The sequence below is a fragment of the Puma concolor genome, chromosome A1 (genome assembly GCF_028749965.1).
Source record: "Puma concolor isolate L17-30 chromosome A1, mPumCon1.1.hap2, whole genome shotgun sequence".
In the NCBI taxonomy this organism is placed as follows: Eukaryota; Metazoa; Chordata; class Mammalia; order Carnivora; family Felidae; genus Puma; species Puma concolor.
Genome location: NC_141667.1, coordinates 49488464 through 49515064, shown reverse-complemented (window position 1 = coordinate 49515064; position 26601 = coordinate 49488464). Strand labels below are relative to the sequence as shown.

Sequence of the window (26601 nt, the reverse complement as noted above, 5' to 3'; positions counted from 1 at the left end):
AGAGCCTTGGACCTCCAAGAACCAGAAACAATGTCTTTTGTTTTCATTTTGTATTTAGGCCGTGGCTTCCTTTTCTCTGAGGTTATGGAGATAAACGACAAATTTGAAGGGGACGCAGTGAAAAGCCACAGAGTACAATAGACAGCTTTTGATTTTACTTTCTTCCCCTCCAAGTGTATAAAGTTGAGCTGGTATAATTAAACATGTCTGTGACGTGGTGCTACTGTAACAAATAAATAATATTCTATACGTTTGAGGCTTTCTCTACAACTTGAGATTTAAGTAGACCATGCCATTCACATTTTCTAACTTGCGGGTTATATAGTAGTGCTTCCCAAGCTTACTTTGCACACAAATCTCCAGGGTATCTTGTTAAAACACAAATTTTGATCTGGCACCTGGGATGGGGCCAGAGAATTTACATTTCTAACTAGCTTCCAGATGATGTTGACACTACTGGTCCAAGGACCACACTTTTAGTAGCAAGGAGCTATAAAGACATAAGGTTTGAAGTGGAAACAGGTCAACAGACTAGTGTTAAAGGCGGATGATTTCCCTCCAACAGTTCTGAAGATGCAGAATTTTGTATTCAATCCTCGACACCCGTGATGGTGGGAAGCTGAGAGCTTTTACTTCCTCCTGCTAGAGAGGTCGGTCATTTTACAAGAAGAAAGGGAATTCCCAGTCTCTTACCATTCTTGGTTGGATCGTACTGGGCACAGCCCACTGCGAGCTTCTCCAGCTGAGCACAGCACCTCCACCTCCCATCCATCCAGAAGTTAGGATGATACATGGGTACCAAACTGTTATTGTTCCTTGTTTCTGAAAGAGATTGGCACCAGCAGAAGAGTTATTTCAGGTTATTCTATCAAGGACAACCAACTTCTCAACTCCTTGAGATTGGACCCTGCTGTGTGAGCCTGAGTGAATAGTACCTGGAATAGTCAGAAAAATAGCCTTTTGCCCAAGCATGTACATTTATGGAAGAGTATGTGTTGGATGTGGTCATCATCAGGTCTGGGTTCTTGTCTGACCTTGGGTTAATTGTGTGTCCCTAGATTGGGCAACACCCTCATCTGAGCCTCATTTTCCCCACGGTGCAATGAGATTCTTAGACTGGATCAGTGGGCCCCACAGAAGTGCCCAAGGGGCAATGGGAAGACTGAGCGGGAGGGATTCCTGCCCCTTCATCTCTCCCCCCTTCAACCACAGGAATTTTGCTTTTATCCCTTCTAGATTTGTGGCTTTAAAGTTAGATTTTGGCAAGGAAAAAAAAAAAAAAAAGAGGTTCTCCTACTGAAAGAAAAAAGAAATATAAAAAGTGGAGAACTCGATAGACCATCTCAAATGCTCCTTCCAGCTTTAATATCCTGTGAGTAAACCCCTACGCAGAGGGAGAATGGCCAATGAACATAGTTGGGGTCCTTTTGATAACTTTTTACTCAGTGTTTATTCTGAGCCTCATGACTTGAGAATATTCTCCAGCTTACTCAGCGCTTGTCTGTTCATATCCTATTTGAGACAACAACCTTGGAAGAAGATAAGAATTGTATTTTTATTCTCATTTTCAGATAGAGGCATCACGGCTCTCAAGATTCCAAATGGCTTGCTTATTCTTAGTCCTAATAGCTACTTAGAGACAGATTAATATCTGAACCCACTTCTCCTGCAAACCCAGGGCTTCAGGCTAAGTAACAGGACTACTAATTGAGTTCTTTCTTTGCGTTTCATTCTAAGTGTCTGCCGTGTCTTAACTCATTTATTTCTCACAATAACCCTGTGTCTGATTATTACAAGTCAGAATTTGCAGATGTAGAAATGAAGACACTGGAAGGTCAGGGAACTTGCCCAAGGTCACATACTAATAATTGGCAGAGCTGGGATTTTCACCTTAGCAGACTGGCTGCACATGTCACGTATACCCAAACGCTGTGCTGGTTCTAATTATGCTGTCAACAAGGTGAGCCTTAAGAAATACCGTTCCTGATGATCTGAAAGCTTTTAAAGTTAGCTAACATTTACGGGGTGCCAACGATGGGCCAGGCTAGTTCCGAGGGCTTTACTCACAGCAGTTCTGGAGGCAGGTACTATTATTATCATTCCCTCCTCCTTTCCTTTTTTATAGACGGGGAAACTGAAGCACAGAGCAGCTGAGGCAGTTGCCTACGCACACATGGCTAGTAAGTGGCAGAGCCAGGATTCAAACTCAGGTCATCTAACTCAAGGGCCCATCCTCTTATTAGTCCCACTAGACCAGGAGTTGGCAAAGTTTTTCTTAAAGGGCCAGATGGTCAATATTTTAGGTTTTGTTCAGCAGCAGGCAAAATCGATATATTATGGAGGCACTTCTATAATCCTTTAAAATATGACCATTTAAAAATACAAAAACCATCCTTAGCTTGGAGCTTTATAAAAACAGGTGGTAGACTGGATTTGTTCGACCCTACATGGTACTGATTGTTGCCTCTTGGGCCCAGGGTGAAAAGTTGGGATCCAACACCAACACCAAAAGTGAGAAATATTTGACTGTCAGCTGTCCTTGATCTTACTACGGAGTCCAAGCCTGCTAGAGGATCAAGGGATCTCAGGGACCGATTTACATAGGAGAGTTATTACCTTCTTTAAGGGCCAGAACCCAGCGCTGCCGGCTCTCACGGTCTGGAGCAAACACATACAGGAGGTAATTGTCATGCACAACCTGGAGGTACACAGAGTCCAAGATGAGCAGTGCGCCCAGAGAGCAGGATGATTGATAGCAGGCCCATCTAGCTTACTGGGTCAAGAGTGGGCCCTCAGGTGTTTGTCATCATAAAGGCAAACATCTGGGCAATTAGGGGACTGGTGTCCTTTTTATCCAAATATTTGAATTCACACAGGGTGAAACTCCACAGTTCAGACTACTTGTCTGAGATTCCATGTTGCCGGTAAGCAATTGCTAAATTAAAATAGCTGGAGTGGCGCCTGGGTGGCGCAGTCGGTTAAGCGTCCGACTTCAGCCAGGTCACGATCTCGCGGTCCGGGAGTTCGAGCCCTGCGTCAGGCTCTGGGCTGATGGCTCAGAGCCTGGAGCCTGTTTCCGATTCTGTGTCTCCCTCTTTCTCTGCCCCTCCCCCGTTCATGCTCTGTCTCTCTCTGTCCCAAAAATAAATAAACGTTGGAAAAAAAATTAAAAAAAAAATTAAAATAGCTGGAGAAAAAGCTCTCCATGTGACAGCATATTTATTTCTCATACTAATTTAAAAAAAATGTTTATTTATTTATTTTTGAGAAAGAGAGAGAACACAAGAAGGGAACAGGCAGAGACAGAGAACGAGAAGGAGACACAGAGTCTGAAGCAGGCCCCAGGCTCCAAGCTGTCAGCTCAGAGCCCAACACAGGACTGGAAACCACAAACTGTGAGATCATGATCTGAGCCGATGTCAGACGCTTAACAGACTCAGCCACCCGGGAGCCCCTCTCATATTAATTTTTAAGTGATTAACAAAATCTTTCTGTCATATGAAAGGGTAAGATATTAGATGAAAAAAATTACAATTGAGACTTTAAAAGCTTCTTATTTTGAAATAATATAAGACACCCAAGAAGTTCCAAAAATAGTACAGGATCCCTGTGTTCTTTTCACCCACCTCTTCCTAATGATTATAGAACCATAGCACAGTTTCCAAATCAGGAAGTTGACATTGGTCCAAAATGATTAACTGAACTATAGATCTTCTTTGAAATTCACCAGCTTTTTCTCATGAACTCATTTTTAATTGGAATTTTAATGACGGGAAAATACATGTTATTCACTTCAATTACTAAATATTTCAATTCACAGAGGTCAACTTTCTAGTAGGAAAAGAATCCTTTTCTATATCACATTAAAAATGCGATATTTACCCCTGAAATTGGCAAAGAGGAACCGTACCCTAGAATGTACAAAGAGATATCCACTCCTTCAGAGTCACAGATGCCAAGAGTGATGCCAAAATTTGGACAATGTCATGACCTAAAGACCAGAGATAACCTTTACCAACTCTGTCCAGTAGAACTTCTTGCAATGATGAAAACATTCTATAATCTGTGCTGTCCAGCACATAGCTATTGAACATGTGAAATGTTCATCCGTTCAGTGGGCTTAGTGTGACTCAGGAACTGAATTTTCAATATTGGTTAATTTAATTTACATCTAAATATTAAACATACACCTGTAGCTAGTGGCTACCGTATTGGACAATACAACTCCAGACAGTTCTCAGATTGTAAAATCTGAGTCTTTTTGTCCCAGAACCTCCAAACAATTATATTCGAGTACTGCAATCTGTTGACCCAAATCATAAGTAAATGGCACTTAAGAGTATTAGGCTTGGGGCCTTTGACAGTTTTTTTCTTTGCTCTAGGGGCAGAGAATTGGGACTTCTGTTGAGGCAGGGAAGACATGAGAGAAAGAGAAATGAGGAATTACACCTTTTCAAAATTTTGTGATTTGAGGGATGAGTGAATCAATAATTGAAGGAACACAGTAGCTTTCTTCTGGCTTAGTCTAAGACCTAACTATAGATCAGAGTCATCCCTGGTCTACCTTCTATTACAATGACTGAGACTTTCAACCATCATGCAAGGAATGGGAAACTAGCAATCTCAGGCATAGTGGACTTACCTGAAATGGATATTTATAGTGGCATGGGATACTAATGTCACTTTTCACAATCTCAACACATTTGATTCGGGAGAGTTCAATGGAGCCCTTCAATGTGCGCTTTTTCTGTGGGGAAAAAAAGCACATTCCATTTAAAGAAGAGAGAAGACCATATTTTTGTCCAGGTTGGTTGTAGAAATCCACTACTCTATAGATAAGATCCGTTAGCTTTGTAAACTAATCCCCCATGTATCCAGAAGTTACTTCTTGGCCCTTAGTGCCTAAGAGAGACACTCTGAGCCAACTCCTGGGAGAAACTGCCCTGTTAATTGTCTCTAATGGGGTCACTGATTTTAACTCATTGAGCAAAGGCACCTTATATCTCAGTGACCTTGTGACAAACAGCGGCATTTGTAGAACTTGTAGCTGGGGTGGGTAGTGCAGTATAGGAAACCAACTATACACGTGCCTGTTTTCTCTGTTTTGTGCCTTATTAGCACAGTAGTTGAATTCAGGCATGTCCTGCATGGTGATGTATACTTTCAGTGGCACCTTTCTTTTCTACGTATGGATTCTTCAGGTCCCTTTTATTTATTCACAATCCCACAATGACACTTCTGTAGGACATTTCTGACTCTGCTCTATAACTACCTCTTCTTCACAGCCCCAACATCTGGTCCCATGTCTCATTTCCTTGGAAGTTTGCTAGATTTCTTTCCTTGGTAATTAATTTACATTAAGGTCATGCAACAGTCATGACTTATAATGATGCTATAAACATGTTACTCAATTCTAAGGGTCCTTGTACTTGGAAAATGGATTCCAGGGGATGTTACCCAATGGGACAGATTCTATTGTGAACTATCAGGCTCCAAGGAAGGCTAGTTAGGGAAAAGTTTTTGTGGAGCAGAAGCTTTTCTCAAGTGCCTGGAATTAGGCTTCCATTGAGAATAGAATTTAATTCAGATATGGAACTGTTGCAAAATACTTTGTTATACCTTATCTTTTAGAAAAAGGTAAAAAATGGTGGTGAATTGGGAAAAAGTTGGAAAGGGCTAGGTTCAAAGTTAAGTTCTGTTTTCTTCTTTATTTTCTGTCTGGATGATCTATCCATTGATGTAAGTCGGATGCTAAGGTCCCCGACTATTATTGTATTACTGTCAATTTCTCTCTTTATGTCTATTAACAACTGCTTTATGTATTTAGGTGCTCCAATGTTGAATACATAGATATTTACAATTGTTATATTCGCTCATTGTTGGTTCCTTTATCATTGTGTAATGTCCGGCTTTGTCTCTTGTTACCATTTTTGTTTTAAAGTCTTATTTTGACTAATGTAAGTATTGCTACCCTGGAATTTTGTGTATGTGCATGTCCATTTGCATAGAATATCTTTTTTCATTCCTTCACCTTCAGTCTTTATGTGTCTTTGGTTTTGAAGTGAGTGTTGTAGGCAGCATACAGATGAGTTTTATTTTTTTATCCATTCTGTCCCCCTATGTCTTGATTGGAGCATTTAGACAATTTATATTTAAGTTATTATTGATAGGTATGTACTTATTGCCATCTTGTTACTTGTTTTCTAGTTGTTTTTATAGTTCTTCTCTGCAAAGTTGGCTCAGCCTCTAACTAGCAATGTGACCTTGGACAACACATCTCACCTTCCTGTACTTCAATTTTTACATCCACTAAGTGAGGATAGTAATGCCTACCTTGTAAAGATTATTTGGGGAATAAAATGGGTGTATGTAAACAAATTGTTTGGCTTATAATAGATGCCCTCGATAAAGGGTACTCTCCCAACTAAAGAGGTTAAGGAAATCCTAACTATGGTAAGAGAGTCATGACATCGTAAAATTCTCCAGAAGAGAGCTCAGTCTGTACTTCCTAATTTTTGATACCCAGCCTGTTTACTGGCCTTTGCTTTAGCAGCTAAGGCACAGAAGTGAGATTAAAAAAAAAAAGTCAAGAGGTGAAAAGTATCCTCTGTCAAATACAAGGAGGCTTTGTGGTGCTTCTTTTTAAATTTTCTTTCTAAAAAAATACTTAATTCTTCAAGTATAAAACTTATCTGTGTAAAATAGTATGGAAGTATGTTAAGAAAGTATTTATAGTCTCATATTATTCCACTCTTCTCCACAACCTTGAGGTACCCAAGTTTAACCATTTGGAATGCATTTGTCTTTCCCACACACATTTATAGGATATATACAAACAAAAACAAGCATCTGATTCACATAGTGGTCTACAGCTTGCTTTTGTAACCCAAGGATGTATTAAAAGGTCAGTTTTCCCTTAAAAACCTCTGAAAACATGTGTCCTTTGGGCTTAAAATATCTTCTCATTTAGAGTCTTCCACAGCTACAAATACATGTCTTGGTCCTGCCCATAATCATAGTTGTTGGCGATGGTTAATCTGTTTTTCAAAAACAGAAGAGCACAAGGGAGTTACCTTTTCAACAACCTTCTGTTGCTATGGGTAAACAGGGAGGCTGAGTTTTGAGGTTATCTTGTTTTTTGACCTTTATTGCATTGTTTCCTTAGTAGTATATATAATGAAATGCAACAAAAAGCTCATGGCAGTAATATGACAACTCTGTTTGCAGACATGTTTGTCCTTGGAACCCACTAAATCCTGTGTTCCCTGAGAGAGAAACCAGGACATCTATCACCGAATCTTTAAGGCATAGTGACAAGCCTACAACAGATGCTCAGTCAGAATGATATGAACAAAGGGCACCACTTTGAAACACAATTTAAACAATCTCAGTCAGGTATAAGGCTAATGCATTTATCTACTCAGGAAATATTTACTGGGGAGCCAGCTACAAACTAGGTGCTGTTCTGAGAGCAGGAAATAGATGAACTTGGTAGACTATGTAAAGGAGCTCCCAGTCTTGTTGAGAAAGCAGGCAATGAAACAAGTGCTATAAAGAGAATGGAATAGGTTGAGGTGACCAACTTGTGGACAGGGGAGGCCTGTCTGGAGAGAGGACATTTGAGAAAAGATCAAACAGTTGAAAAACGATCCAGACATGAAGTCTGGTGGGGAGGGTGGTGGTAAGTACCCTATGTAAAGTTCACAACAAGAGCAAAAGTCCCAGGGTAGCAAAGTTTTGGATATGTAATGGTTGTTACTAGTCTGGGATCATCATAACCAGGGTATAAAGTGGAGGTAAGTATTAACCAGAGTTGTGAGTAGGGATAAAAGTTCTGTGTGCGAGTTCTAAAGCAGTGTTGCCTAATAATAGCAGAATGTGAACCATACGCGTAACTTAAAGTTTTCTAGTAGCACATTAAAAGAAAGCAAAAAAAAGAAACAATGAAATTAATTTTAAGAACATATTTTGTTTGCCTCATCATATCTAAAATATCCGTTCAATGTGTAATCAACATAAAAAAATTAATGAGCTACATTACTTTTTTGCTAAGTCCTTGAAATCGTGTATTATACAACACATCTCAATTTGGACTCGCCACATTTCAAGTGCTCAGTGGGCACACATGGCTCTGGCCCCATTATCGGACAGTACAGCTTCAAGATACCCAAGAAAGTGTTCTCCTCTAACCTTACATTATATCCTTTGATCTCTTAATATTCATTGACTTTAAACAAGGATTTTAAGAGGCATTGTGTTTTAACAGCCTGTCAGGTAAACTGACCGTCAGGTTTGTTCTTCAGTAGGAATGGATTTCACATTTCACCATCAAAACTCACTCTTCATCCTAAATGGCTGCCCTGAGGTCAGTTGTCCTCAAATCTCTCAAGATCAGATATGTGAAAAACAAGAGACCCGCTGTGCATCCCCCCCAGATGGGTCCTGGGGAGTAGCTGGTCTGTGAGCTAAACACAGTTTCATCTCTGAGAAATGGTGATTGCCTGTAATCATCCCAAACAACTGTGCTATTTCTGAAAAAATTCCAGGGTAACCCTTCCAAGGAAACCACATAAGAGCCATCAGGGAAAGAAAGACACCAAGTAAAACCTGCCCTCATTCTTGTCATTCCATCTATATCACTTGGGGTGAAAGTCGCAGGACCTCACTTGGCTTGGTCTTTTTTCTCGGCCATGTTCAAAGCTACAGTGTCCTCATATTCCAAAGCTTCTCCCTGGACACCTGACGTGTGTCAAACAGAATCCAACAAGATGCTGGTGCCCACATATTTGCACAAAGGCAAGCTTGTGCCAGCAGCTTTTATATCCCCTTTCTTTTTATGTTAATATATTGTATAAAATAGAATTTTAGATTGTGAGTTTCAAAGAGAGAGGCAGGGAACAAAACCAAAAGAAAGGACAATTAACATTTTTGAACACTTCTTATACCTCGGGCACTCAATGGGCCAGAGCCAATTTAAAATCCCACGATCCTGCAAAGTATCATTGCCCCACCTTGCATGTGAAGAAATTGAGGTTCAGAGAGGCCAAGTCTCTTACTAAGCAGGAGGGCAGGATACAAGCCCAAGCCTAGGACCCCAGAGCCTGAGTGCTTAACTAATGTGTTTCATGGCTCTTGCTCTTCCCCCAACTTCCCACAGGAGATTTTCATTCTCCGAACTCCCCACAGGGAACAATCAATTGCACGATCGATGCACCAAGCTGTGACCCAGCAGACATTTGTCTGTGCCCTATTTGGTTGTGCAATGCTTATGCTGGATTTGAGAGGGAGAGCACATTCTCTGCTTCCTCAGAATAATTCCCTCCACTTTACTCCTATGACAGTGGCTCCTTGGCTGTTTGGCTAGTCCAGCAGTTACGACAGTGAGACGCGATGTGTCTGATACCCAAGAAAGGTATCTGAAAAACAGCAGAACTTCAGCTTTCTGCTTTGGAGAGGCAGAATGGGCGACGACTGGAACTTTCAGGTCCGGTAGACCTGCATCTGCCTGACCAGCTGTGCAATCTGAGGCAAGTATCTCAACTTCTCAATTGCCTTGTTGTTTTTAAAGTGAGAATAATAATCGTCCCTGAATCACTGGGCTAATTTAGAGGACTTATAAAAAAGCCACATAAACCTACTAGCAAAATAAACTTCATTCACATAACAAACCAATCACTCAAGTTAAGTTACCCGCTTTCCTTTCCTTTGCTTCCCCCCAAAATAAGACCTTGTTCTCTTGTGTCTACATTTTGGGAGTGATTTTCTTTTGGGCAAATATGTAACCAGGAGCCACCATTTGGGAAGGGCAACATTAATTTTTAACTGGCGATACTGGTGATTTTGACATTTTGGAGTCATTTAATTTGCAAATTATCTGTAAAATCAAATTGTTTGCAAAATGAAAAGGGGCCTGTTTCCTGGTCTCCCAACCATGTTGCATTTCCTCTTCCAGGGCTTTTGCTTTCTGCTTTTCTTCAGACTCGCCTGTCAAAACCTTCCTCAAATGGTCATTCTCCAAAGGTTTAACTCACTGATAGATTAAAGGTTGGCTTGTTTCAGAGGAGTTTGGATTAGGACAGATATTAGAAACTGAGGCCAGGAAGGAGCTTTGATAATTGAATTTTGGGCATTAGGGGAGAGAATATTTTTCAAAGGGGGGAGTGAGACATCTAAGACTTTCCCGGATCACACCGTAAAAGTAGCCACATACTGCCTTTATCAGAGTTTCTTTATGATTAGAAAGTCTTACTGGTGATGATTTGAACAAGGCATTTCAAATATTTTGCTCAATGCCTCTTCCAGAGTGTAGTATATTGTACAAATGTGAAATGGCGCAATGACACCATTGAAATTAAAATTGATGTCATGTGAGATGAAACTTAAGTCACTGATTTGAGGGTTATTCCCCTGTGCCTCCCCCACAGCAGAATGCCAGTTCTAAACTTGACTTGAGGGGTCTTCCTGAGTTTTAGTTTCATCCTCTCTGCAACACATGCTCAAGGTAGCCCCTGAATTTGCTCCCAGTTTCCCAGCTCAGCTTTCTGTCTTTTATGACAAAGGGTACCTTTGTCTCTGCAGGGGAGAAGAGCAGAGATTCAGAACTCACAAACGCCACGGTTTGAAATCTCTGCGGTGACAAGTAACATAGGGCAAACTTGGCTTAGTTCTTTGGGCTTAGTTCTTTTAGTTCTTAAGGTGTAATGAGATTGTTGACAGCTGCCTCTCAGGGTTACTGTGACCTGAGCTGTGGAAAGGCACCCAGCACGTTGCCCAATACCCAATAAAGATGTGATCATTAGTATCTCAATGGAAAACACCAGTTTCTTCTAAAACACCAGTGCAATTTGTGATACGCTGTTGCTGGCTCCTCTCCCCTCCCCACCCCCATCCCAACCTGTCTTCATCTGGACCTACCTCCATGAATCTTTGCAATTCTGGGAGAATCTGAAATTAAGGGAGCATATTTTGAGGCTCCTGGGCTGACTTAAAGTTAGGAAACTCTGATCCATCCCACACCAGCCTTCTTTCCTTTCCTCTTTTCTGTAACACCTTTTAGTCATAGCTAAACCAGGGTCAACTGGCTTTCCTCACCTCAGCTTTTCACAGTGTGGTTTTTAATGAGGCTGGTTGTGCTGTGGGGAAATCTAGCTACCCTTAAAGTCCTCCATCTTGTTCATAGTATCACCCTGACTCTCCAAGAGAAAAAAAAAAGTGAGGCTTTTACCCTAAAAGGGAAGAAAAAGCAAGAAGAAAGAAAGAAAGAAAGAAAGAAAGAAAGAAAGAAAGAAAGAAAGAAAGAAAGAAAGAAAGAAAGAAAGAAAGAAGAAAGAAAAGGGACTATACTGTTGTACAATTTCCAGAGGGAAATTTGGGATCTTTCTTAAAAGTATGAGTGGACTTTCTCACAAGAAACTGTTAAGAGCAAATACTTGTGGGAACAGTTCTGGTGTTTGGAAGTAGGAAGAGAGCTTTCTTTCAACCTCATATCTTTCTTTTTTTTTAAATTTTTTTTTTTCAACGTTTATTTATTTTTGGGACAGAGAGAGACAGAGCATGAACGGGGGAGGGGCAGAGAGAGAGGGAGACACAGAATCGGAAACAGGCTCCAGGCTCCGAGCCATCAGCCCAGAGCCCGACGCGGGGCTCGAACTCACGGACCGCGAGATCGTGACCTGGCTGAAGTCGGACGCTTAACCGACTGCGCCACCCAGGCACCCCAAACCTCATATCTTTCTATACTCTTTCACTTTTGTACCACGAACTTGTATTTGTTATATTTAAAAACAATTAAAATATAAACAAACACGTTTTCCTTATAGGATTTATCCTACAGGAACATTTGTTCAAAATATATCAAGATGTAGGGAGAAGGATTTCATAACGGCCTTATTTATTTCGATAAAAAAACCCTAGAGAACCTTAAATATTCATCCATAGACAAATGGTTAAATTAGTTATGGTTCATCCCTCCTGTAGCCGTTAACAAAGAGGTCTACATGGAGGAACAAAAATGTATACATTAACTGAAAAAAGCAGGTGTAGAGCAAAAGATGGAGCCTCACCGCATTTTTGGAAAGAGAAATAATAAAATACATAATAGGAAATGCAAAACTCAAATAATACAAGGAGGAACCCTGCTGACACTGGCTCTCCCTCGTGGGTGGCACTATAGCCGACTTTGACAGGGTAAGTGTGATGTTTCGGTAATATTTGAAGTTGTTGCAGGGAGCATGTAAATTTACTAAGCAGAAAAGTGAAAATAATATTTTAAAGCAGTCAGAAATTTAAAAACACCACCGTGTACTACAACTTTGCAGATTTCTGTGGGAGAGGGCTGAGGGGTACACGTCGAATGCCGGGTGTGCAAAATGATGCAGCTTTTTGCCCTTGTAGCCTCCTGACCCCATTAGCAGTCAGTGGCAGCCAGGCAGCCCCTGTCACCTGCTCTTCTTTCTTCTTTATCCACGGAGGTTCAAGTTCACGACGGGTCCTCTCATCTTCTTGGGTGATAACCATTTTCTTCATAGATTCCATAGGCTTTTATGTGGGTATATTTATTTTAGAAGTAAAGCAATACTTCAGGAATAATTTCTAGGCCTCATTTATGTTAGATAAAGATATAGTGGTCCTAGCCTTTCAAAAGCATTTTTGTTTAAATTTGTTTTCAAAAGTGAGCAGAGAAAAGGACTTATATAGAAACCAAGAGCAAGAAGCGGGTGCTGAAGTAAATCCTCAAGGTTCCCTGCACATTTTGTCTCTGTTCTGTGAATGCTTTTTCAAAATCCCCCTTCTTTCCAGAATAGGCCATTTGAGATTTTTAATGAATTTGAAACTGTATATTTTTTTATATGCCTTTCAAACATTGGAGAGTCAGTAGCCAAAGCATATAAATTAGCAACCTCACTACATTTCAGAAAATAACCTTAGCACAGAGGTGATGATCAACGAATATTTGTTAATTGGTTGACTGAAGGAACATCAGGTTAGACTAAGTGTGCAGCAGAAAGTGTTGTGTGTGAACCCTATGACAAAACTCTTGATAGGATTGATTTGAATAAGATTTCCAGAATGATTGGCAAGTGGATACAAATCTCTTGACAATGAAAAGATAGGTCAAAACCAGTCTGCACAAAGGGCTGAGCTAATAAAGAGCTCCTACAAATTATTAAGGAAAATATTAACAACATTATAAAGAAATGGGAAAAGGAATACAAATTGTTCTTAAATATAGGAAAAAAGGCTCAAACTTACTATGAAAACAGAAATGCAAATAATTGATACCGAGATACCATTTTTTAAACCTGTCAGACTTGCAAAGATCAAAACGTATGGTAATGGTGTTGGTGAGGTTTTGATAAAGCAAGCATCTTACATGTGGCCCTGGGGAATGTTCATTGGCACAACCTCTACGGAGAATAATTTGGTCATGTTCAATAAGATAACAGATGCAAATATCCTTTGACATAGCAATTCTACTTCTGGAAATGTTATCTATAGACCAAGGTTTCCCAACCTTGGCACTATTAACAACATAGGCTGGATAATCCTTTGTTGTGAGTTTGTCCTGTGCCTTGTAGAAGGCTTAGCAGCATGCTGGACTCTACCCAAAAATGTCAGTAGCACTCCCCTCCCTAGTTATGAAAATGAAAAAATTTCCAGGCATTGCCAAAGATGGGCAAAATCACCTGTTACAGACATACAGAAAGTGACATAAAGATGAGTTTATTCATTCCTTGTCATTTGCAATGACAAAAAAAAAAAAAATTGGAAACAGACTGAATGTCCATCATTAAGGTAACTTTTTATCCATTCAGTGAAATATTATGCATCCACAAAAAAGAATGAAGAAGCTCTTTGCATATAGGTGTGGTTTGATCTTCAAGAAGTATTGCTAACCAACCAAAAGAAAAGCTAAGAAGTATGTCACATAGAGTATGCTACTATTGCATAAAAAGGAGGACAAGAAGAATACTGAGTTGTGTTTACATATGTATGCATAAAGTATCATTGGAAGAACTGATAGGAAATTGATTATATTGGTTGCTTTCAGACACTGAAGTGCTGTGGCTTAGGATAAAGGTGGGAGTTGGCCATTTCATAACATTTAGTAACTGTTTTTTTAAAAAATGTATGTGAATGTATTATCTATTCATGAATTTTTTTTAAAGTTAGTCTATATTTTGCAGAAGATGTCCTGAAAAAGTGGCTACTAATAAAGAGACCTGAAGTCCAACGGGCACAAAGGCAAGGGGGCAAGAGTTCATTCCACCAGCAGTTCTGTTTTGTGCATTAATATTAATTTGCAACACAGATGAAAGCAAAGTGAACAGCAGTAACCTAATGTCATTGAGATTTATAAAGAATTAGAATAACTTTCTCTGGAGTTCAGAGAAATTTGGAGGTCAGACAGCTTGTGGTTGCAGGTTCACTTGCCCCTGAGTCACAGCTTTCTAGGTAGAGCAGGGGGTCTGAGAGGATCTCTTTTGCCTGTCTCTTCTATGTTCACCTTTCGAAGTGCTCTGGTCTTTGTGGATGCACCTGTGCCTCTAAATGTCCAGGGGGATTATTACATTTCACTCTCTGAACAGACTAAGTGTCTACTATTTTAAAGCAAAGAATCATGAATGGTGATTCATGTTGCTATTCCGTGGATTCTGTGTTTCCAATCTTCCATTTGCAACCCACCCGCGTGCTCTCCACCATTGTGTAGTTCCACCAACTGGTACCATGGACTTAATGTTATTATTTAAATGGATTGATTTTTCACCTCAACAAATTTACTCTAAAGGGAAGTTTTAAATCACCACCATATGTTTAAAAATACTTTTTTTCTGAAGTAAATTATAATAAACATACATATATAAGTATTAAATTAAAAAATGTCAGAACCAGATCTGTCCACGTACCATCTAGAGTGCACCTAGTGGTACCCCACTTTGGGAAACACTTAATTGGATCACTATACATGAAATTGGCCATAGCATGGACTGCGAAAGTGGCTACATTTGGTATTAGTGCCCTCGATCTCACTTTCTGGGCCCTTGGTCCTGGCTTATAGCCCTGTTTGGTGGTCTTTTTCCTGTATTATCACTCTGGGTGTAGCATTCCCAGGATGTTAGTCTCAGAAAGTGCCCAATGAGGGGTATTTATGAATGGCTAGTCCAGTAAACTAAACAGAGCTGAGGTTCATACAGCATCTTTCCTTGGCAAAGGTCACCCCAGGAGCAGAGCCTCAGGTTTATAAGGTCAGGAACTCATTTTTGTCAGCTCACAGAGTCCGGTGGACAGGAACACACTCTGCAAAATCACAAGTGACTGGCAAATTCGCAACCTTGCAGTGAGAAACAGACTGGCCAAGATGCTTGTATCAGTTTTGCAGAGAATTCTTGGAGATACTACTAGGGAAACCAAAATGATATCAGAAAAGCATATGTTAGTGGGATCAAAGTGTAGGGAATTACCAAAGCCCAAGGCAAGATGCTGTTTTTAACACTTACTACCACTACTGTGACCCTGGGCAAATTTCTGAACTTCTCCATGTCTCAATTGCTTCCTCTCTAAAACAGAATATTACTTTTAGCTTCTGCAGAGAACTGTGAGGGTTATATGAGAAAATTCATAGGAATGTGTTCAGTCTTCTTGCAGTGATGCTAGTTATTGTTGTCAATGATATTGTTGTGCTGTCATTCAGGTAAACTTGGGGGGCCCGGCTCCAGACCTCTATTATACAGTGTTGTTCATTGAAACTCACCAATGAACCCTTGGCCCAACTCTCTCTTCTCAGCCACCATGGCTGCTAAGACTCCTCAAACCCAAACAAGCTTAGATCTGAAAATACATTTAACCTAACTTTTAATGTTTGTCCCAGATGTGTGGCCTAGGAAAAGATACTTAGCTACTCTAAGCCTCTCCTTTCTCATCAACAAAATGGGGATCTTTTGCAAAGTAGGAAGCTTTTTGGCACTTGTTAAATCCTGCTACATGTATGGTGGGTTCATGTACATATATATGACTGACTTTATATCAAATCATTTGATCCATGTATAGTATAAAATATTATGTATCTTCCCCCTTTCTCACTGTAATATTCAAAGTCTATAAAAAAAGTGCACTTGAAAAATCACCACAACAATGGGATTCTTTGGTTTTCCTAAGTTCCTTCTTAGAAACACAGTCTCCCCTAATGGTTCTGGTAACTTCTGGTGGCTGCGTGCATTGCTTCAGTCTCTGTAAGATGATGTAGCAGCAAATGATAGAGGCCATAAAATAATCTTATTTTATGACAAATGCAGTATTCTATCCTAAGGACCTGATTTTTAAAAGGAGACAGGTTTATGTTAGGTATATTAGCATTTTTCAGTGTTCTGACTGAAACACGTTCATACCCAGAAACAACCTGAATGTCAAAGAATAGATGACAAAGAATTGATGACAAGTTCATCAATTTTTTCAAGTATGTAGAACAGATAAGTATCTCTCTGAAGTGAACTAATTCAATCATGAAAAAAATCATATGTATGAAAAAATGATTACTTCGGGACCATGTAGATAAGTAGAAATGCATCTATAAAAGAACAAATGAAAAAAGTAGAATATAAAATTGTCATGCATTATGATTAGAACTACATGAAATTTATGTCTACGTGAGAGCACAGGTCATTCTCACAGAGACTGTAAATTGATGCCTTTAGACAAAAGAGTTACAGAGAATACTTCTGCATAACTATTTCATTAATTTTTTTAAAATAGTGTGAGTATATGAACATTTGCTGCTCTGTCTCTTGTGATTAATCATGTGGGTTCAACCTGATTCTAATCGGTTTTTGGTCTTTGCTGCTAATGGCTGCCTGAGCTCCAGGTTGGCCCTGAGCACCTTTCCACCAAGACATGCAGGAGGAGGATTCCAGACAAAGTATCCCCAGAAGAGGGAGGTTATAGGATGTCAGCAAGAACCCCTCTCTTGAACTCAGTATGTTCACTTCTCTGTTCCATACACAGGCCAAGCCTTTTCCTACTTCACAATCTTCACACTGGCCGTGCCCTCTGCCTGAAATGCTTTTCTTCATTTCTTCAGGTCACTAGATCTTTCTCATCCTTCAGGCCCTAGCCTGGCTATAAATTCCTTCTCTGGCTACCCTTCTTCCCAACTCAGCGCCAGCTCCTGCTTAGTCTTTCCACAGAACCTACCACCGTCTGTATCTGCCCCATATATTTATGTACTTGTGGTTGTCTGCCTTCTCTACTAGCTAAGCTTGTGAGGGCAGACACCTTTCCTCTGTTATTTATCACCGTATTCCTGGCATGTAGCCTGAAGCATGGCACATAGTAGATGTCAAGACATGCTTGCTGAACAAATGAAAGAAACTTTACATACCAAAAAAGAAACATTTCCTTGATACAGTGTTAGGTTTAAAATAATGGGATGCTGCTGAGAGTGGCTTCTCTAATGTTGTTTCTTTGATTATCAAACACAACCATATCTAGCACCACAGTATTAGTCGAAAGGTGTGCTCTGTGATTTGGTTCTCCATACTGCCACTGCCTTGAGACTACTATTTAAGTGTATATTTTCTACTTATTGTTACTATTTTTTTTTAATTAGAATTTCTGTTATGGTAAAATAATGATGATGATGATAATAATAATAAAACTTTAGCACAAATATATGTAGTTGGGGGGGAAAGTCCTAGATTTCAATTTTTATAACAAGTAGGTGTAATTTCTATGACTTTGTAAATATTAAAATAGGAATATGTAGCAAAGAGCTTGCTTATGAATACCTTAACATTAATGGGAATTATATGACAAACGAGACTTTAGATCAGGTTCTTATTTAATTAAAATCCTGACAAGGGGCGCCTGGGTGGCGCAGTCAGTTAAGCGTCCGACTTCAGCCAGGTCACGATCTCGCGGTCCCTGAGTTCGAGCCCCGCGTCGGGCTCTGGGCTGATGGCTCGGAGCCTGGAGCCTGTTTCCGATTCTGTGTCTCCCTCTCTCTCTGCCCCTCCCCCGTTCATGCTCTGTCTCTCTCTGTCCCAAAAATAAATAAAAAACGTGAAAAAAAAATTAAAAAAATAAAAAATAAAAAAATAAAATCCTGACAAATTTACTGAAATTTCAAGGAACTGAGCAGACATCGGATCTAAAAAGGGAATTTTAGATACATGGAAAGCCATTTCAGAGCTTCTGTTTCTGTCCCTGGATCACTTTAAGTGAAGCCCCATAGTATCATGAAGTCAAACCCAGACGGACCTCTGGATGAAAATTGGGTCCTGGAAGATTTATTTTCTTCAGTAGGCCTAATAACTTATGAAGTGGAATAACTTATTACTAGTTGGATAAGAAAATGGAGAGATAAGGATTTACCTATTTGACCTATGAAAACTTGAGAAAAGCTTTAAAACAGTTTTCTGTGGGGCCCATTTCTGAGTTTGTTATGAAGATGTCTTGTTTTACATGGACCTCATAGTTCAAGAAACCGAGCTCTTGTGTTTTGCAGTTAAACCTTTCTCCCAGACTGAGTCAAAAACCGAGCCCTTACATTTATAGTGTTGCTCCGTGGCCTATTTTTACTGAAATGCTGGTTGATGGATGCACCAGCCCCTGAGCAGTAGGAATCAAATTTAATTTTAATGTGGGAGTATTTGCCTCCAAAATAGAAACTCTCCATCCACTAGCTTTCTCCATAAAACATCAACATCACATCATAAAGGCAAAAATCAGTTCACAAAGAAAATCCATTAAGGTAGACATTGAAACCGCACATTTTTGGCCTTGAGTGGCCTCAATTGCAAAATACTTTGCCTTGGATCCTTACTTCTCTTTGCCAGATGCTCTTTGGAATTCAATTTGAGTTTTGTGATCTTTGTTCATTTATTGGGTATTTATCAACCACGTACTATGCACCCTGCACTGTTCTAGGTATTGGTGATGCAGTGATGAGCAAGGTCCTCCTGCTCTCATCCCAGGGGCTGCACAGACAGAAAACAAACAGGGAAGCACATCAGTAAACCCAATAGGTACACGCAGATACTGATATATTGAAGTATCTGCGTGCTAAAGAAATGAAAAGAAAGGAGAAGAAAAGGAAAGAAACGGGATCCTGGGAAAATATTTAAAGAGATGGAAACAATAAAGAATCACTCCTGCAAACACCTGAGGTGTTCCTGGCAGTGGGAACAGCTAATGCAAAGACCCTGCATTTGCAGGCTCTGAGAGCAAGCACACCCTAAGTGTATTGCTCAGTTGCCTCCCCCTAGTCCTGGCCTGTCCAAAGTCCCTAGAGTGTGCATGAGCTTGGAGTGCTCAAGGTTCAGGAAGAAGGCAGATGTGGTAGAAGCCTGGTGAGTAACGGGAATGTGGTGTGAAATGAAATAGGAAATGCAGATAAGGACCCCCGGATGAAGAGTCTTGTAGGCCATAGCTGAGAATTTCCTTAAATACTCTAAACAGCCATGGAAGGCTTAAAAGTAGAGAGTAAGATCTGATTTATCATTTATTGTAAGATCATTTTAAAAGTTCATTCTAGGTGTTGCATGGATAATAAACTGTATGGAGCCTTGAGTGTCAGTGAAAACCCAGCCAGAAGACAACAGGATCACGTAGGAATGAGGTGGAAAGAGACTGTGGCTGATGCAAGTCTCAAGCAAAAAAGCTCAGGTAGCTTTAAGAGTATTATTGACAAAGAATTTAACTGTAGAAGAGAAGCAGGGAAAGAAGGAAGAAAAAAGAGAACAGAGTGGTGGGGTGGGGGTGGAGGGCTGGCCCACCTGCCGGTTCCTGCATGTGCCTCTCTGACCCACCTCTTAAAATTCCAACCTTCTGAATCCTCCTCTTCCTCTTTTAAGGCTGGGACATGAATTTCTAACTCCGGGGAGTCTTATTTGCTGGCTCTTACACCCAGAACTCTTCCTTTTGAAGTCCTATATAACTTGCTTTGTTCTCTACGCTTGGAATTGAGCCTTGTTCTATCAGGAGTTCATTTGTGAAACTCTAACCTCTCCAAAGGTATTCTAATCCCTCATGTCCTTGCTCTTTCCCTCCTTTTCTTCCTTCCACAAATAATGCATGCGTGAGTAGTATGTGCCAGGCGCTGTTATAAACACTGATGATGCCACCTTTACCAGATCGGGTGCTGGCTCTCATAAAGTTTATAATCTAATGGAGGGTGGGCTGGGGGAGTGACATTAGCACAGCAATCACTTTAATAAGTGGGTAATTACGAGTCTGGGATGTGCTCCGAAGAGAGGGTAGGCATTGCTAAGGCAGAGCATAACAGGAGTAGATGGCCTAGTCTGGAGAAATCAAGGAAGGCTTCCCGGGGCAAGCGACATTCAAAATGAGGGACTTAAAGTCAAAGCAAATCCTATGTAGCTGGATCCCAGAGAGATGGGAGAAAAAGGGACACGAACTGAGAGGGAAGACGGCATGTGACAGACTCTGGTGTCCGCTCTAGATCTAAGGGGAGAACCTCTGCAGGGACATGTCAGGGTTGTCAGGAAGCGATCGCAGTCACCATGTGTCACGCTGGCTGCTGTGTGGGGAATAGGTTGGGGGGTGACTGGGGCAGAGTGGGTGCAGGGAGACCATTAGGAGGTGGTAGCAATCCCAGGTGAGAGCTGCTAGTGGCTTTCCCGGGGAAAGTGACCGTGGAAAATGGGGAGAAGTAGACAGCAATATTAGTTCCTATTATTATTAGAATAATGGTAACCTCCCTCTCATTAAAAGGAAGCAAGATCCAGAAGGAATGTTTAATCATTTTTACAAAAAAACTTTTTTTTTAATGTTTCTTTATTATTGAGAGACAGAGAGATGCAGAGCATGAGCAGGGGAGGGGCCGAGAGATGGAGAGACGCAGAATCTGAAGCAGGCCCTGGGCTCCGAGCTGTCAGCGCAGAGCCCGACGCGGGGCTCGAACTCACAAACCGCGAGATCATGATCTGAGCCGAAGTCAGATGCTTCACTGACTGAGCCACCCAAGTGCCCCAGGAATGTTTAATCGTTACAAAAAATGTAGAGTCACACAGCCTTAGGCAACTTACACAAAGCTACATAGCTTTTAAGTGAGGAGCTGGTCTTTGACCCAGATGTGTCTGACACCAGACGCTGTGTTTTTGATTGCTGTGCAAGGAAAAGCAAGGAAAGGGGGACCATCTCCTGACCTGTCATCTTTAATTCAAGAAGGATGCATGCTCCAAGAGATGTTTCTGCTGCTGGATTCGACTGCAGGCTAACGGGGAGAGCCCATGTGAAGTGGAGACCCATAACCAGACCCTGAGTAGAATGGTGGTCTTGACTGTCCCACATACAGGTAATGGCTCCCACACTATGGTGAAAAGAACACGCTTGATCCCTAAGGTGCAGAGACATTAAAACCGGGAAACCTTTCCAGTTCTCCTGAGGGTCCTTCAGAAGATCATTAGTACCGAGCTTATGACATGCCTTCCTTATGAAATACTCAACATCGCCTGGAGGCATTGGGGCCCTCACTTTACAAATAGCAGAGGCTTAAAAAGGTTTAAAGACCTTGCCTGAGACCCCACATCCAGAAAGCGATAAAGCCAGAAGTTGAATCCAGCTCTACTTAGCTATACTGGCCTCACCAATCAGTGATGCTTGTGTCCGTCTGTGCTGTCCCTTCCATGCCATGCTCACTTGAACTACCCAGGCCCTCCCTCCATTTCTCTTTTGCCCCTGGAAATAATCTAATTTCAGTCATGTGCAAACTAAGCATGTGGCTTGGTTGGTGACTCCCTCTCCGGAGACTATTTGTATTCAAAGCTGTCATTGGTATGTTGGAGTTGGCTTGCTGTGGGCCATGAGGGCTGATTGCTAAATCTGGAGGAATTTTGTGAGCCAGTAGACATCACACCAGTAGTTTGAAATTGGCTGTGATGGGAGTATTTACACCAGAGAAATCAGCAAACACTATGGATTAGAGCTGCCTGATGCTCTCCACTGCCACTACCACTGTAGGCTAGTTCAACATTTATCAGCACACTGGGGGCCCTAATCTCATTGTCCTCTGTTAATGAATGCCAGGCATCAGGGACCACTTCGCAACAAATTTGGCAGGCACAGGGTGGTGTCTGAAAGCGTGCCTGCCAGCGACCCACCACCTGCCAACGTTATGCTTCTTTCTGGGCCACTGCTCCGCCAGGCTGAGGCGCTTCCCGGCTCCCCTGAAAACACTCACACGTTTCAACACTAGACACCAGAGCGAAATCGGTGTCAAAATAACAGGCTCAATCAGGATGGATATTTAGACATGGATATTTAAAATTAGAAAATGGATATTTTAAAGTTAGAAAAAAACATACTTAATTTGCAAAATTATGGAATGTTTTTCTGAGTAGGTAGAAGGATTACTTTCTGTATGATGTCATAAGTCCACGGTATTTTAAGACAGGGCGAGAAACATAATTTTCCAAACGAGAAAAGAGAAAAAGAAGCTGTGACCTCGAGAGGGGCAATGGCTGCCTCAGCATCACACATTTCGTAATGCATGAATGTATGTCTCTCTCCACAGGCTTGTATTTAGTCACAGAAGAGAAGGAATCCAGGAACCTGATGTTAGCTTGACTTTGAACGTTTTCCTTCATTTGAAAATGAATATGTTATGACACCCTGCTAGCTCCTTCCGAGACATGATGATGATACAAAAAAAGGCTAATTTTTACTAGGCGTTTACTAGGTGACAGAACTTATGCTAAGTACTTTACGTATTAAGTTGAACTATTTGAAATTGCCACTGTCTGGCCTGTCTTGATCCACTGAGTGGTAATTTCAAATAGTTCAGTCTAAATACATTCTCTCTGTTAGTCTTTACCACATTCTCATGACATGGGTACTGTTAACATACCCGCTTTACAGATGGTAAGACTGAGGCTTTAATTTTTTTAATATTTATTTATTTATTTTTGAAAAACAGTGAGAGAGAGAGAGAGAGAGAGAGAGAGAGAGAGAGAGAGAGAAAATCCTAAGCAGGCTCCATTCACCAACTGTGAGATCAATGACCTGAGTTGAAATCAAGAGTCAAGCTCTTAACTGACTGACCCAACCAGGTGCCTGGAGGCTTTCAAATTTTTTTTTAAAAGGTTTCTTGCCACAAGTGTAATGCTCTTGTTATTTATAAGTGATACATAGTGCATGCTTGTGTGCAAGTCATTTGCGTAAGTATTTCTCTATGCCTTCTGATTGATTATTGATTGATATCAGTAAGATATCAATGCTGAAGAAGAGCATGTCTGAATCTCTAAGAAGTGATATGATAGTATTTCGCCTGCAACACCCATAGGCTCCATACCCAGGCCTCCTTCAGGGCTCCATTTCATGGAACACTTCAAAGCCTGGCTCTCAAAAAGTCCCAAACTCATGCTTATCCTACTAAGTCAGATCCTAACAAGGCATGGGGATGCCTTTGTCCCTAACCATAAAGCACCTAATGTTATTTCCCCTTCAGTAAAATATAGGTGAAAACCCTGCCTTGCCTCCCTAATGATAGAAAAACTAATACAATGATTTAGTACAATGTCACACACCTGCTTTGAAAATGTACTGCAAAGGGCTAAACAGGGGCTCAAATTTTTCAAGAAAGGAGGTAGTACTTCCAGACCCTTCATTTTGTAAAGGAAGAATCTGACACAAAAGGTAGAGACGCTTACCCAGGCTCCATCATCTAGAGAGAAGTAGAGTCTGGTCTCCTTTCTCCTCATGCAGTGTTTTTTGTACCCAACTATATTGTTATGATTATTCATGTTGATGTTATTATCACTGCTGTTGTAGAAAGAATATAAGACTATCTCTAGATATACAAAAAGACTGACCTAGATAAGCAACTGTAATCATCTGGGTAAGAACCACTGGTTTGTATTGCATAACACCATGGTAACCCTGGTAAATTTTCCAAGGGGTATAGAGGTTTACTTTTGGGCCTTGCAAGTTTTAGATAATTAGGTGCCTAGGGAATATTATTTCAAGATATTAAGTGAACAATGACCATTGGGACATATAGAAGTAAATTCATAAAAATGTTGACACTGAACTATCACTTAAAGTATCAGTTTCCTCCATTATAAATTAAGATAACTGGGCTAGATCATCCCTTAGGTCCCATTGAATGCTAATATGTTATTCATCTAAGCTCCACAAAATCTAGTGTATTTCCGATGAAGTTCAAATTCTATCCAATCATAGCATTTGCCACATAAATTATTATAACTTTAAAATTAAACTTGCAGGAAAAAAACCATTAATAAATATTAAACTTACTCTTTTGCAGATTTTAGAACTAAAATCACCTAATATAACAACCCCACCTCTGGACTTTTCTCCACATTCTCTTCGGATTACTCTTATTGTACTTTTTAGGTAGTCGTAACCAGCATGTCTGTGTCCCCTTATTTTATTCTAGGTATATCTTCATGATTCAGCCTAGTCTAAATAAAAAATACTGTTTAGAAAAAGAAGACACAAGTGTTCACATACCCCATGACGGTTCTCAAAGTACGCCAGGCTGGTTTTGGTTAAAACAAAGAAGCGGACTTTAAAGTTGGAGGGAGAAGTTCTTCTCTTTTGTTGCGATTTCTTGATGAGCTGTTCTTCTAGGAGGATAAAGTTGTTCATGATCCAGTTCTTGAGAAGTGATGCACCTTGGGCATCACCCTGTAGCACAGCCAAAGGACACAGCTTCAGGGCAAGGAATGCACTGGGGAGGCAGTTGACTTTCAGAGAGCTGTTAAAAGGCCTCTTGCCTCCGATGTTATCTTTCTATCAGGTTCAGTCAACAATGTGGAGCTTCTCCTCTGATGTCACAGGCCATAACCACATCCTTTCGAAATTCACAAAACTAAGAGGCATATGTAAAAACTACACATACCCTTTGCTGTATGGTTTGGAAATGATATTTGAAGATTCTGAGAGTCAAAATGTTAGGAAGCATTAGAGTTCAATCTTTATAGTTCCTGGTTTAGGCGATCTAACAATTAAGCCATGTTGCACATGGGGTAGACACATGGGCTCTGGAGCCAATGGGCATAGTTTGTGTTTAGTTTCCTGTTGCTGCTGTAACAAATCATCATAAATTTCGTGGCTCACAAATTTATTATCTTACATTTCTGTAGTTCAAAAGTCTAAAATGAGCTTTATCAAGCTAAGATAAGGACTTCAGCAGGCTTGTGCTCCTTTCTGGAGGATCCCTAAAGGCAGAATCTGTTATACCTTGTCCTTTCAGCTTCTAGAACCACCCGCATTCCTCTACCTACAGGGCTAACAATAGCGGGTCAAATTCTCTCATCTTCTACAACGTAAGTTCTTCTTCTGTCTCCCTCTTCCAAATTTAAGAACTTTGAGATTACCCTGGGCCTGCCTAGATAACCTAAAATAATCACCTTATTTTAAGGTTAGTTTATTAGCAACTTTAATTACATCTTCTACCTTAATTTCCCTTTGTCATGTAACCTACACATTCATAGGTTCCAGGGATTAGGCTTTGCTATCTTTAGGGGATCCATTATTCTACCTACCACAGTTTGAATTCTGGCTCCAGTACCTAACTAGCTGTGAGACTCTAGGCATATTACTCAAGAGATCTGAGCCTCAGTTTTCAGCTGTGAAAAACTGGGGTAGCAGTGCCCCTACACAAGGCACTGCAGGGCTGCTCTCTGGCTTCCCTCCAGGCTCGTCTCCCAGCTGGCTCACATGTTCTCACTCCAGCCTTCACAAATTCTCCTTATACCACTTTGTTCATCTCGTTTTGCCTGACAACATCTTCTCTCCCCTGCTTTGCCTGCTTTAACTCTAAATTACACTGTAAGTCTTATTCTGCGTGTCACTTCCTCAGGAAAGCCTTCCTGGCTTTCCAAAGTCAAATGTACCAATTATATGCAGATGATACCTTATACCTTTCTCTTTATACCCATTATGACAGTTGTCGTTTTGCATTTTGGAGGGTGACATTTTGGATTGATGATTGTCTTCCCCAGTAGTCTAGAAGGTCCATGATGGTAAGGACTATGTGTGGTTTTTGGTCGGTGTTATATACTCAGCAACCATCACAGTGCCTTGTGTGTAGAAAGAATGTTTTAAAAGAGGCACCTGGGTGGCTTAGTCGGTTAAGCCTCCGACTTTGGCTCAGGTCACGGTCTCACGGTTTGTGGGTTCGAGCCCCGCATCGGACTCCGTGCTGACAGCTCGGAGCCTGGACCCTGCTTCTGATTCTGTGTCTCCTCCTCTCTCTGCTCCTCCCCTGCTTGCTCTCTCTCTCTCTCTCTGTCTCTCTCAAAAATAAATAAACATTAAAAATTAAAAAAAAAAGAATTTTTTTTAAATGTGTTGAATGAATAATCACCAAACTGGGTTAGACAGTTAAAAGAAACAAGGACCGTAAAACACTTAAGACAAATATATTGAAGTATGAATGGCATAATAAAGCATGTTTTGGCTTTGAGACAAAGAAACTTGTGTTGGAATGCTGCTTCTGTCATTTACTAAGCTGTATCTCTTTGAGTAAGCCACTTACCCTCTCTGATCCTCATTCTCCTTGTAGGGTCCTTTTGAGAACTGAATCCCATAAACTCTGAGTGGTGGGTGCTAGTCGTGTAT

At 40.7% G+C, this 26601-nt stretch overlaps 1 protein-coding gene across 1 annotated transcript in view; it reads right to left on the bottom strand.

The window, feature by feature from the left end:
- The window catches only part of ITK (IL2 inducible T cell kinase), a 59018-nt gene extending 34241 nt beyond the window's left edge, over positions 1 to 24777 (bottom strand). The window contains exons 1-4 of the mRNA XM_025923662.2: positions 24487 to 24777; positions 4643 to 4747; positions 2617 to 2698; positions 694 to 822 (exon numbers count right to left, since the gene is read on the bottom strand). Of these exons, the coding sequence (XP_025779447.1) occupies positions 694 to 822; positions 2617 to 2698; positions 4643 to 4747; positions 24487 to 24624 (454 nt within the window). The 5' untranslated portion in view covers positions 24625 to 24777. The remainder of the gene's footprint in view (positions 1 to 693; positions 823 to 2616; positions 2699 to 4642; positions 4748 to 24486) is intronic.
- Positions 24778 to 26601: the final 1824 nt, after the last annotated feature.